The 13,772-nt window shown below is 33.5% G+C and overlaps 1 protein-coding gene and 1 pseudogene across 8 annotated transcripts in view; one reads left to right on the forward strand and one right to left on the reverse strand.

The window, feature by feature from the left end:
* PPFIA2 (PTPRF interacting protein alpha 2) overlaps positions 1-13,772 on the reverse strand; it is a 432,283-nt gene that overhangs the window by 156,377 nt on the left and 262,134 nt on the right. For all 8 annotated transcript variants that reach the window (XM_069491029.1, XM_069491033.1, XM_069491031.1 and 5 more), the window contains one exon: positions 5,447-5,611. In XM_069491029.1, coding sequence (XP_069347130.1) covers positions 5,447-5,611 — 165 coding nt within the window. The remainder of the gene's footprint in view (positions 1-5,446; positions 5,612-13,772) is intronic.
* On the forward strand, positions 6,300-6,741 carry LOC138397196 (RWD domain-containing protein 4-like; annotated as a pseudogene).

Here is a 13,772-nt window from a genome sequence, read left to right on the forward strand (position 1 = left end):
TAGATTCTCAGAAGGAGCACACAATCTAGATCCCTTGCATGCGCAGTTTACAGTAGGATTCGTGCTCCTATGAGCATCTAATGCCTCTGCTGATCTGATGGGAGGCAAATCTTATGTGGTGATGCCAGGATGGGGAGCAGCTGTAAATACAGATGAAGCTTCACTCCCTAGCCCGCTGCTCACCTCCTGCTGTGTGGCCCTGTTTCTAACAGGTCACAGACAGTATGGTCCATGGCTCTGGGGGGTTTGGGACCACAGCTCTGTATTACATTTATCAAAATTTTAAAATCTACAGAAAGAAATTTTGCTGAATTAAAATGAATGACTATGGCAGTTTAATTGTCCTTAAAAACTTCAACTAACTTTATAGCTTAAATTTAAGATGCAACTGATGGTGAGGTTTTGATTATTTGTAAATTAACAATTTTTCATGGAATTGCTATAGTATTTGTGCAGTGAATATGTATTTTAGTATATAATTATATTCCTATAAACTTTAATTTTGTTAATTCATTGACAGTGTATTTAAGTGAATGTTATTTTTCTCTTCTAATAAGATTTAACTGGGAATATAGGTTAAATATATGAAATACATGAATGCCCAGACACATAAAAAATTTAAAGTTGAAGTTATAACATTATTTTCTAATTGGCAAACAAACAAAAAGTCAGTAATGTCCCATTTACCTAGAATATAATTAGGAATTTTTAAAAATCTCAATCGTATTTTAGTACTGTGTTATAATAACATGTATATTCAGGTGACTTAACTTCTAAAATACATTTTGAATAAGCAAGAAAAATAACCAAGAGGGATTTTAATAATAATTGTATTTAGTTATGTTCAAATTCTCTGAAAAGTAGTAATACACACATAAATGGACATTTAACATTTAATATAAAAAACAGTTGTACAGGATCTTTCAAGAGATGCAGTGGTACCAGATCAACTGCCAAGTACCAATCCTGTTAGATAAATATCCAGTTGTTTATAAAAATGCATAAATTAATTATGATCAATAAGCAGTAGCTACATTGAAGGAACTCTGATGATTTGACTTTGGTGATACTTTTTTATGAATGGCTTAGACAGATGAAAAAGAAGCAAATATCCAGAAACCATCAAAATGAATAGGATAGTTAATATGTGGAATGCAGATAACAACAAAGTTTTTAATATATGTGTGATATTTAACAGGGATGATTGTAAAGTTTTATTTCCATTTTCTAAAATACCAATTATAAAATATGGTTGTTCTGAAAAAGGTCTACGAAACCTGGTTAATGAGAAAAGCAATGTAAAACGATCTCAGTATAAGTTAATGATCTCGTCATACACAACATTGATGAGATCACACTTAGAGTCCTGTGAAGAAGTTACCGTATTTTAAAACACATATTGATGCTTCATGATGTTTCTAAAAGAGTCATTCAAGTCATATAAGAAATGGCTGATGTAGGCTATCGTGTTGGTTAAAATATCTTCCTAAACTTCCTTTTCTAAACTGAAAATCTTAGAAACTGTTCCAAATTGTTTTCTATTTAATATAAGTTAAGCATTTATTTGTATTCTCATTATATTGAACCTTCAGGGAGTAAAAATTATCGAGTTTATCAAACAATATGAAAAGAGTATTCACCCCTCAATAAATTTAGAATAGTGTTTTACAAATGGAGATTATATTACTCACAAAATAATGACTCTAAAACTCTTTATAAGGAAATGAAAACAATTTGAATATATTTTAACTAAATGTTATAAATGTAAAAAGTTGATACTGCAAATACCAATACATTATGATGTGAATGCTTTACCCACATGTATATGAGGATAAATTGTTCACTGTTTTTTAATTTTGGGGGCTAAGACCCAGATAAATGAAACATGTTAACTTCATCTTGCACTTATCTCTGCTAAATTTAGTAAGAAAGAAAGATGGAGGGATTCAAAGGAGTAACCTTTCCAGGGTAAAAGAATCTTAACATTTTAACTTGTCTACTTGGCTTGAACTGCACTGATAGGAAAGAAATAGCATCTCTGACAAGCCTTTTAGCTTTTTTCTCTGCTCTGAGCATTGCACCAGCAGAATGCCATAATTATTTTTCTTGTTGGATTTTATGTTCTTGTGAAGCTACCTAGACATGTTGATATGCCATGAAAAGTTATAGTTTTAATTTTTTTCCCTAACTATAAGTACACAGTTGATAGAATTATTTCTATACTTAACTTTTTCTGATTTTTTATGACTGAACCAGTTTCAATTAATCTATTGTCTGTGTAGTTTTTAAGCTAAAGATATACTGAGTGCTTATTTATAGATCTATAGTGTAACTCACAGATATATTGTCTATACATATCTAGAATTTTTTATTTCTGATTTTCATATGTTACATCTATTTTCTTCATAATGGTATGAAAAGTACTTAAAGAATGTTTTTTCTCCCAAAAGATGTTTCAAGGCCACCGAAATTGTATCCCTGAGGAATAAAATAAAATAACTTCCTAAAAAAGACAAACGTGTTGCAGGATGAAGAGACTTTGATGGAAGAAGCACACATTCCAAACTGAAATTAAGGTATGGTAGGACTTCATTTTTGGAATTATCAATCTTGTAACAGAAGATATTTGTGAGGAAAATTCCTTAGATCAGAAGTTTTAGTCCAGCTTTGACAATGTGATATTTGATCATGGAAATATATATGGGAAGCATATATATTTAATTTGTTTTGGTTCATATTTTCTATGCATGTCCAATATATTTTTTTCAATAGTCAATGATTTCTGAGTAATTGAAAAATGCATGGATATTTCCCATTTTCTCCAGTTCTTGGAATTGGTAAACATATTATAGGGTGATGACAAAATTACTGTTGGTCTTAACTAATTATAAAAATTCTACCTTACAACTCGATGGGTATATAAATAAGTAGATATCTACAATGGAGATCTCCAGTCATTGCAACTGACTACAGCTATGCTCAATCTTTTATTGTTTATTTAGTTCTTCATGTATTCTAAACTCTCTATGGTAAAGTTGGTAGTTTCTTGACCCCAAAGTCTGATTAATTGCATCTTCTTCTGACCTTCTAAATATATTGTAAATTCCTGTTTTATATGTCTGTATCCACATCCCTCCCCATTGCCATGAGAAGCTGTGTTATTTTTAGTTAGGGAAGTTATCTATGAAGGCACATATACACATATTAGTTTCTCATAACTACATTAAATAGTATTTAAAGCAAACATCTTAACAGTGATACCAACATCTTTACTTGGTTTGAAAGTTTTATCAAATTTTGAAATTTACTCATGTTAATAATAATATTCATAAACATTCCCTGAGGACTTGTCATATGCTAAGGACTGGCTGAAAGCTTTGCATATCAGATCACATCTAATTCTCATGACAACTCTAAGTAGGTATTATTATTATCTTAATTCAAAGGAAGAGGAAATAGATACTTAGAGAAGTTAGGTCACTTGTCCACATCTGTCCGACTCCACAGCTAACGTTCATAACATTTTTCCTTTAGGCTGTTGAGCATTACTTGGTTGATAATCAGTTCAGTTGACCCTAAACTTGCCAATGTCCCAGGCACTTCTGGTGAGTTCATAAATATTATTATAGCTCCTAGGGTCACATTATAGAATACTGCATTTAGTTATGCTAAGCTCACTAAACCTCTACATAATAAATTATTTCTAGATTAAGTTGTGTAACAACCATTTTCTTCTTAACCGTACTCAGTCTGTCAGGTTATCAAATACTGTTTATTACCTTCTATTCTGATAAAGAATCTTTCTTTTATAAAAATATCCTTCACTTAAGTGATATGGAGTGAATATCTCAGAGCATACATTCACATATTCTCTAGTATCTTTATTTAAATCACTCAAAACTGCTACATTTTTGTTGAATGGGCTATTTTCTTCTTAGTTCTGGGTTATTTTACATGTTGGCCCTCCTGTTTGGAATATCTTTCTCCGCTTAACAAACCCTTACTCATTTTTTAATACCTAGATCCAAGATCAAATGCCACCCCCTTTTGAAGTAATTCTTGAATTTCACATCACTCAGAATTAATCACAGCTTTTTCTGTGGCTACATATTATGTTGTATACATTTCTTTTTAGCATTGCCTGTTATTGATACGTGAATCTCAAGCACTAACTATGAACTCCTCAATCCTAAGGAGAATGTCTTATTTATCTTTGTGTTTCAAATATCTGCCAGGGAGTTTGGCAATATCCTACGAATACAAAGTCTTGCAAATTATTAACTATGCAGTTTGTAATAAGAGAGGGAATATAATATGAAACTAAACATTAAATATATTAAATGATTATTTGATATTGTATTTAGCATGGATGTTTATATAATATTCATTTCTGTTTTATTCAAAATTATTTATAAACTAGTTGCCTCTCATTGCTAAAATGAAAAATGAGATATAATTTCTTCTTAATAATCTAGAAGATAAAATTTTAGTTATCCTATGTACGCTCTCCACATAATCCCCTGTCTGAAGAACATCTGAAAGACTGATGATAAAAATATATATGTATATAAATATTAAATAGAACAAAAATGTCTGCATGCTCAAAAACTAGATATAGCTGAGCAATAATCCCTAGTTTGGATTTTAATGCTCAGAACTTGGCAGATACTTTACAATGAAGTGACCTAGTTTCTACTCACTAAGCCCTAAAGCTTTGTTAATTTTCAAAAGTTCAGTCTTTGAAATTTCACAAAATTGAAATCATGTCATAAGTCTTCCTAATCTCCAAAAGGATATTATCATAATATTAGTTTATATGTGTGAGTAGACTAATTTGAGTAATAGCTAAGAGAAGCTTACAGCTACTTTTAAAAAGATCTAAAAAGCAGGTTTTTCTAATACCTTATGCTGCTTCATGCAGAGACTCTTCAAATATGTATTTAAAACTATGATATTAGAGTCCTAAAAGAATTGGATGCTTCTAACATAAATGTCTAAAAGTTAAGGTACACCTAATTTGCACTTCCAAATATGTGTAATTTTCAGTTAGTGGTCTCTTAACATGGCATCTATAGACATGCATTTCAGGGAGGGAGAGAGAGGAGAGAGAAGGAAGAAGAGAGAGAGAGAGACTGAATGATAATATTAAACAATATTAAATTTCAAATGGCCATCTGAACTAGGGCTATAATGTACCGTAATAGAAGTCTAGTTCTGATAAGCCATAGATTCAGTGTTATAGAAAAAGAAGATGATTATGAATATTATTAATATACACACAGTAATCCATTTTTCACTTTTTAAAAAATGATTTTTCACATAACTCAAATGTGTTCCTCTGAACTGTCTTACTTCAGGCGTCAGATGAGTCAATGGATGAAGACAAAGAACTTGATGCTGATGACAACAGCATGGTTAAGCTTGAAATCTTTTGTCCATACTGTACCTTTTCATCCAAGGCCTTGTGGTGCTCAAACAAAGATTTCAGTGCTTTGAGAACTTCAACCTCACTGGATACTCCTGAGGGAGACTGGGCTTGCCGTTTTACCACCGTCATCCTCAGTGATCTTTCATGTCGTGACACAAGGCACTCCAAATGCTCCAGTAATAGCTATGGGGTTTAAGAGAAAGTGCAATTATCTTATGGATACAAGTCGCCGATATTTATAAATGATTTCTCCCTTAAAATATTACAGGTTTACATAGTATTTAATGATAACCTCAGGTTATGCTATAGGTAGCATCAAAGAAGCACAAACCTGTTTAAACCAGGGTTCATAAACTACATTAAAGATAAATTGCATTTCAATCATATAACAAGTTGCTGAATTTTAAAAATGCAAATTTTATGCATTGCTTTAGCAAGTTTAATAATTTCAGTATGGATTCAGAAATAGAACACTTGACAAAATATGTATGATCCAATATGATAATTATTAAAGAACATTGCATGATGCATAATGATTTTTAAGAGGATGATATTGAAAGTCAAAATTTATTGCCTTTACATTTGGCCGTTAAAATTTTTTGAATTGGTCCGTGGCCTCAGGTTCCGGGTCCGCAGCCCACCGCTGACTGCTGGGCGCTGCCGAGGGCCTGGGAACCCGGGACTCGGTCTGTGGGTGCCGCCCGGAATGAGGCGCGGGAAGGAGGACCTCCAGGCCTAGGGCCACTGTCCTCGCTTTCTCTGCATTGTCTCTGCAGTCTGCCAGGGAGGCGACCTGTGACCAGCGCGGTGAGTGCCAACCAGGACCAGGAGATGGACAGAAACATATCCTCACACACCTCCAATTATATCTATGAATGCTTTTTTTAGCAACACCATATCATCAGTTTTAAAGCAGAGTATATTAGCCAAGTTACAGTAAGCGTAAAATTAATCTTGGAACCGCTATGACCTATATATTGTTTGAATATACCAAGGACAATAAAGAGTGGTTCATGGAGTATCACCATCCCATTAATTCTGCAACATCAATGAGGAGTATAATCTCAGTTGAAATGCCTACTACAGCCTCATCGAATAAGAAAAAAGACAAAAAGAACAACTTTGAAAAGCCCAGAAATGTAAGCTGGCAGATAAACTAGATCACAAAGGGGAACTTTCTTGAGAGGTTGTAACTGGGTTGATGCTCTGAAGGTTTCTTTTTCTTTTTTTTAAATAATGGAAAACCTGCAGAAGTTATAACTATGGTATAGCATGACTATTTAAGCAAAACTGGCTCTAAAGATGATGAATAGTGCTTGGAATTTGAGATAAGGAAAGAAGATTCTTTAAAAAGTAAACTGGGTTCACAATCTTTCATTACTATTTTATGATATTGAGGTGGGTTTTTATAAAACAATTTTTTGTATGTTTCTTACATTAAAAATGTGAGCTGAAAGTTCACGAAGAGATCTGGTTGTATTAAATTATTTTCACAAACTTTCCTTAATAAAAGGTGAAAATGTTACTGTTTAGTATACTTTATGAAGCCTGTTGAGCTTTATAAATGCACAAATATGGGGAAAAATAATCAGTGTTAATTTATATGATCTTATTCTAGTGGATATGATTTTTTTTAAAGGAGTATGAAGCCCATTTCAAACTGTCATCCCAATGGAGTAGAATATTGACTGAACAGTTATTACACAGCATGATCCATTTGATAGGCCTCTCATCTTAAATAAAGTCTTCATCTCTTTTTTTGCTTAATTACTGACACATAAATTGCTTCAGAGAATTTTAAATACCAGCATTTGAACTTTATACATGATACTTTTTATAGTTCCTTTTTATTTTTCAAGAGTGAACTGCTTCCCTTTATTAAATTAATATCTATTTATACTTTTCTCTTGATTTGGGTCAAGGTATTTGATCATAAGAGCTTTCAATGGTATGTGGAATACGAGAATATAAAGACAAATCTGCCAAATACTTTAGAAAGCATCTGTTTAAGGAGTGCTGGCTCTTATTTAAATTTCTCTTTGGTGGATACACCAGGAAGGGAGTAAAAGATGCCTTATTATTTAGTTTTTGTATTGTTGGAAGTAATGATTTCAATAAATTCCTATTTATCTGCAAAAAATTTTTTTTGAATTGAAGAAAATGAACATAATCATCATAATGTTGCTTTAAATTAAATAATCACATGATTTTATTTGCAATTAATCTTTAGATTACATTATAGAAAAATATATGCAAACTGAAACATAGTAACTCAGTATCTCAATTCCCAATAGTCATTTGAGAAAGGAAGGGTATAATATTTAAACTATCTATATTGGAACCTATATTTCCCCAGGGTAGCCTCTGGGTCCATGATGAAGATGAGGCAAAAGCCCTGTGAACAGTCTCCAAAGCTATTCCAGTCTTTACACTCTAACTTTTTCCAGTGATGCTCTGATTTTAAATGTTTTCTCAATTGGGATTTCACATTTGTTTTTACCGTAAAAGTTAGTTCTGCTGCTAAAAACAAAGATACATGAGAAGAAAAACAGACATTGCTGGGTTATTATCAGTTAGTACAATTTCACCAGTGCCTAGTGAAGAACCAGACACAACTGCTAAGTTTTATAGGGGAGATCTTCAGGAGGACAGTGAAAAGCATAGGCTAACAAGTAGTGTCTATTTATGTAAAATAAAGGAGAAAATAAAACAGAAATTACCTAAACAAAAGAAAAAAATAGCAGATATGATAGTGGAGGTGGAAAGAAATAAAGAAACAATTTTCTTGTCTCAGGATTTTTTTCTAAAGCTTACATTGTAATGAAAAATCTTGGTTTTCACTATACCACAGTGTCACATATTAGTATCACATTTCTTAGCATTTCATAAGTTAATTTCTTTACACTCACTGCCACTAATTACGATTCAAAGTGTCAGAAAACTTTGCTGTTATTGGAACAAATAACACCAATATCTGAGACCCTAAATATTTATATCAGTAGATAAAATTCATATTTAAGGACTAAAATAATATTAATAGTTTTTCAGTATGAAGGTGACATAATGTTTTCAAACACCTTTCCTTTCATTTACCAATCTCTGATTATATTTATGGTATTCTATTCTCTTGAATTCTCCAGATACATGTGTACACTGGTTAAATCCAAGCTGTTTTACATGGATGATAGGAATTTGCCTGAACTTAACCAAACCTATTTTTCCAATATCATCTGATGTCAGTCTTTTCCTGACAGCTATGTTTCCTCCACACCACACCAGCCTCCTTTCCGTTCCTTTATATGCCAAGCCTTTGCTTATGCTGTGCCCTCTGCCTGGAGTTCTCTTCCTTTGGCTCCTCATTTCCTGCTCTTTCTTGTTCTTTAAGTCTCAGCTTAAATATCAGCCTCTCAATGAGTCATTTGCTCACTACTTTGTAAAGTAGGTCTCTCCTCATCCCTGCCTCTATAATTCTCTATATCAACCCTTTGCTTCTTTTTTTCATAATACTTCATGATTTGCAATTAAAAATAGTTTTACTAAATTTATTATATTTTTTCATTGGACTATAAGCTCCATGAAGGTAGACATAGTAATATTTTTCTTGATCCTTTGAATCCTCTATTTGGGTGTTGCCTCAATTCCTGACATTTATAGGTATGTGATAAATATTAGTTGAATGAATTTTAAAAATTAATAAATGAGATAAATTTATATACCTCATTTAGGTTCAGCTAATATCAAGCTAAACCCGTGGACACAGTTAATTGGCATCAGTTCCTAAAAGCTAATCAACATTATTGTTACCTACATATATGCTTCAGTTAGATGACACACAAGGAAAACTGGTTTAACTGTAAATTAGAGGTATCCTGGTTTATACAGTAATTCAAAAAATATTTGAGGATTTAATGTTGCATGGCACAGCATAGGATATAGAAATACATAATAAATAATACCCTCTAGGAAAAGAAACACAATGAGCATTATAACGAAGCTATGAAGGACATCTGTTATTAGAGACTAATCTTTTGGTCACACTCTTTTTACATTTGGCAGGTTCCTCACATTGTGAACTCTACCTTCCCAACATAGAGTACAGAAAACTACAAGTCTCAGTTGTCTGTGCTACACAATTTCTACTAATTATACACCTATGCAAGAAGTGAGCCTTATGAGGAGATAACTAGGGTGAAGGCATCCATTTTGTTTGATGACAGTGGCAAAGGAATCATGATTTTATACAGAAAAAGAGAAATAATCATGTTACCAGCTTTTCAGTGAGGTTCTGGAAATTTGGTCCTGAAAGCTCAAGCTGTGGACTGATTTTGCTAAGAATGTCTTAGTATCTATTAATAATAATTGCTTGCTTAAAATAACTAGAGTGAATTCTGTTGTCTGTAACTAATAATGTGTGACACTTCAGTTATTAGGTTTTACCTACTGCTACCTTTCCTTATAATAGTCATCTGTCATGGCCTGGGTTACTTCTTCTTCTTCATTAAATATGTTAGCTTTCCAATTATTGTCACTTTTCCCAGCACTACTCCAGTCATAATTCTTGCTTATCTTTATTATTCATTTATATGACTCCTCCAACATATTGGTCTTTAAATTTCCAGACCTCAGGTACTCCAATGGTTTCAATTTCTATCTTACATTTCAGTAACCCAGGATTTCACCACAGCCCCTACTATTACCAATAAGTGCAAATTTTTCATAATTTCAATTGTTTTTATCATCTAACTCACAAATCACTGTATTTTAGCTCACCTATTTAAGTTCTCAAACTCTCAAAATGCTTTCACTCACAATCTTTCTACATAGGAATTTGCTATTGCCTCTCACCATACTCATTCCCATACTGTCTCCTTATCCAGCTTAAAAATAACATTTCAGTCTTTATTACAATAGCATTCTTTTTCACGTTTCATCAACTTCTAGAATGAATCAATTGCCACTACATCCACTGCTACTGCTTGGGTCCAAGATCCATAATTTCCCCTTGAATTATTATCATAGCTCTTTAACTGGTCTTCCTGCTTTCATCCTTTCATCTGTCAGACTATTCTCAAAACACTATTTAAGTTAAAATGTAAATTAAGTCATTTATATCTCAAATCTTTAATGTCTTCTCATCTTGATCAAGTAAAAGCCCAAATCCTTATATGTTCCAAAGGTATCTATATTCTCTGAACTCATTTCCTATTCTTCTTCTTCTTGGTCATTTCAGTATAGCTACATTGCCTTCCTTGCAGTTTTTTGTTTGTTTAGTTTTATTTAGTTTTGCTTTTAATATCCATGTCCACAAATCAGGGTCTTTGTACTTGTTTTCTCTACCTAAAACATTCTCTGTCAGATATCTGAATGACCATATCACTCCACCATTTCTTTCATGTTTTTATTTAAATGTTACCTTTCAATAAGGCTTTCCGTGTTTACTTCCAGGACTTAATATCCCCTTCCTAGCTTTATTTTTCTTCTTAGCCTTTGTCCCTATCTAATGTACTACTTATTGTATATATTTAACTTGTGTAGTGTCTATCTCTGAAAAATTAATGTAAGGTCCATGGGGAAGGAAGATTTTATCTATTTTGTCTGTTGCTGTATCTTCAGTGCCTAGAAGATTGCACATAGTAGATGCTCAGATATATTTATTGAATAAATAAGTGAACCCTGATTAAAGCAAGAGTTTATAGGCAAAAACTCTTCAGAGAAATGGGCATCAGGGATATATGACCTGGATCTATTTGACAGAAGTCATGGTTAGATTAATATCAAAAGAAAGAAGATTGTCTTCCATGGTAAGTGGAGTTGAGATGGTTACTTAAATAATTAGCTGAGCTCTCTTCAAGGGGGATGTCTGTGAAAGGAAGACTTTGATGGACTGAGTCATAGCTACAACAGACCATTTTGAAGGGCATGAGGAATATAAGGACAATGAAGTGAGCTGGATACTTTGAACTGCACTGAGGCATTTAAAGAGAGAAAATGACAAGCTTAAGGTTTTAAATTCTAGGTCAAGGCTCAGTCAGATAACCCAAGAGTTGCTACGGCTGCTCATTATAGCCTCTTAGTGAAGTCCTAATGCATAACAGAAAGAAGACATTTTTTTAGCTGAGGAAAAAGTATTGAATTTGATTCCAGTATAATTAAAAATCAATATGAGTCATAAGGGAAATATCTACTTTGTTAAAATTACAGATTAATAAAAACATCTAAAAACACATGGTATCGCTAAGAACTCTGAAATCTTCAGAAGATAGTTATAGCTTAGGGAATATTGTTTCTCAGTCCTTAGGCAGCTTCAGTTGCTCCATATATCACATTATATAGCCCACTTCTATTTCCCATCAAAGAGAAAATGAGGCATAGAATGTACAGTGATCTAATGTTAGGCACTTCCTTGACTTCATCAATCTTGATGAATAGAGAAGAAAAGTGTGTTTTAAGATTTGGAATGAGATTTCAAGCACTTGACAGTGTTTAGGCAGTACTCTTTGTAAACTGGAGAAGCCAGCCATCTGGACTGCCTTGCATTGATATATGAAGTTGCAGGTTTCGATGAAGGTTTGTCTCACTCAACAACACATGAAATAAGCATGAATCCTCGCCTTGGTAATGTTCTTGAGACAAATGTTAGCATAGTTCTAAAAATAACCTTCCCTTTTAAAACCTGAGATTGGGTGCCACAGTCACTTGTAGAGTACAAAAACATATAAAAGTCTTGCCACACGTTGGTTACGGGATCCATGTCCCAGAAATACCCCATCAGGAAGCACATACCAGTTGTCAACTGTCAGTGCTCTAATTTTGACATGAAACCAGTCGACAGTACAGTACACCTCAAAGGCTGCTGGTGCTCCATACCCAAACAAAGTCAGAGCAACGAAGAGAAAAACGAAAGCTAACTTCATGATACCAGATCCAAAGCAATGACCTCTCAGGATGCAGGCAATCAGAAAGAAGATTGAAAACCTGCGGTAAAGGAGGTCACTGAATTACAAACCTTACCAGCAATCTTAAGCGGAAATCTTGATGTCACTCTGGAAAACAAGAGGCACCTTAAGAGCTATAAAGGGGACATTTGGAAAGATTCGGATGTATCTGAGTCACTCTGATAGACCAAATCCCAGTGAATCTCCCTGCTTCTCTGATGAGGCCAGTCCCATGTGTCTTAATGACCTGGTAAGGACTTCAGTTAAAGGTTCCTCTTACAAGAGGAAGCTTCTGCTCTTCATGTCCCAACCCAAACACTTCTCCTTGCCTCCAGACTTGTAATGAAAACATGAAGTGATAGATAACAAAGTCTAACCTAAAAGAGAAGGCTTCAAAATCAAAAGAGTAGCATGATTTTTTTCTGATTTGTAATACCTGAAATCTGGGAATATATGTAGATACTAATAGTGCTGGAACAGAAAGAGAGGAATAAAACTTTTGATGTGATTAAATTAACCAAGATGACTATCAAATAATCTAGATTTGATACTGATATCAAGCAGCAGGGAGTGGTTGTAATTGTTTGCTCCAGTGGTTAAATAAAACATAAACTCAGTGGTGGACTAGAATAAGTGAATAAATGCCAGAAATTCTTTGAGTATAAGGTGAAAGACGGACACTGATGATTTATGAAGTTAAAAATGGTGAGCTGAATTTACCCACTAGCTCTTTCCTTTGAGATGATCAAAATGACATTGTCTTTACTAAGGTATTAGGAAATAGGTTGGTAGGAAGAGAACCAGAACCTGCAAAATCTCCATAACAGCAGTTCTTTATAGACAAAGGATGAAAATCGAGAGATGCTGGTCCTAAAATGGACTCTTTGATTTCCCTGGGCATGATGGAATCTTGCAGTGGCAGAGGCTAAGTAATAGTACCTAACCACCTACACTAAGGGCTGTGCGCTTACTGTAACAGGCAGAATGGTTTGATCCATTGGGATCTTTGTTAATAGCTAATTGATTATAGAGTCTTTAACAAGACAGTAAGAAGTATATTGTATTAATAAAATATTAAAATTAATAATAATAGAATTTCTGTATCTGAAGGACAAAATCCTGACTCGAGTCACCTGGTAAAGTGTCTTGGCCTTCTCAAAATCTTGTACCTGAGTCACTTTACAGTTAGAGACTTCTTTAAATTAAGGTGAAGCTGGGTATTCTTGAGAAAAAAATAACACGTTCTTGCGCTAATACTACAAGTAGCTGCTGTAACTCTTTCTTCCACCCATCTGTAGTGGTTTTAATAAATACCTCAAATGTTTTGATTCTCCTGCCATTGATAGGTGGTGGGTCTATGCTCCTTCCCCTTGAATTTAGGTGGACTGTGACTGTTTTGACCAACATGT

This window comes from Eulemur rufifrons, chromosome 16 (assembly GCF_041146395.1).
Source record: "Eulemur rufifrons isolate Redbay chromosome 16, OSU_ERuf_1, whole genome shotgun sequence".
In the NCBI taxonomy this organism is placed as follows: domain Eukaryota; kingdom Metazoa; phylum Chordata; class Mammalia; order Primates; family Lemuridae; genus Eulemur; species Eulemur rufifrons.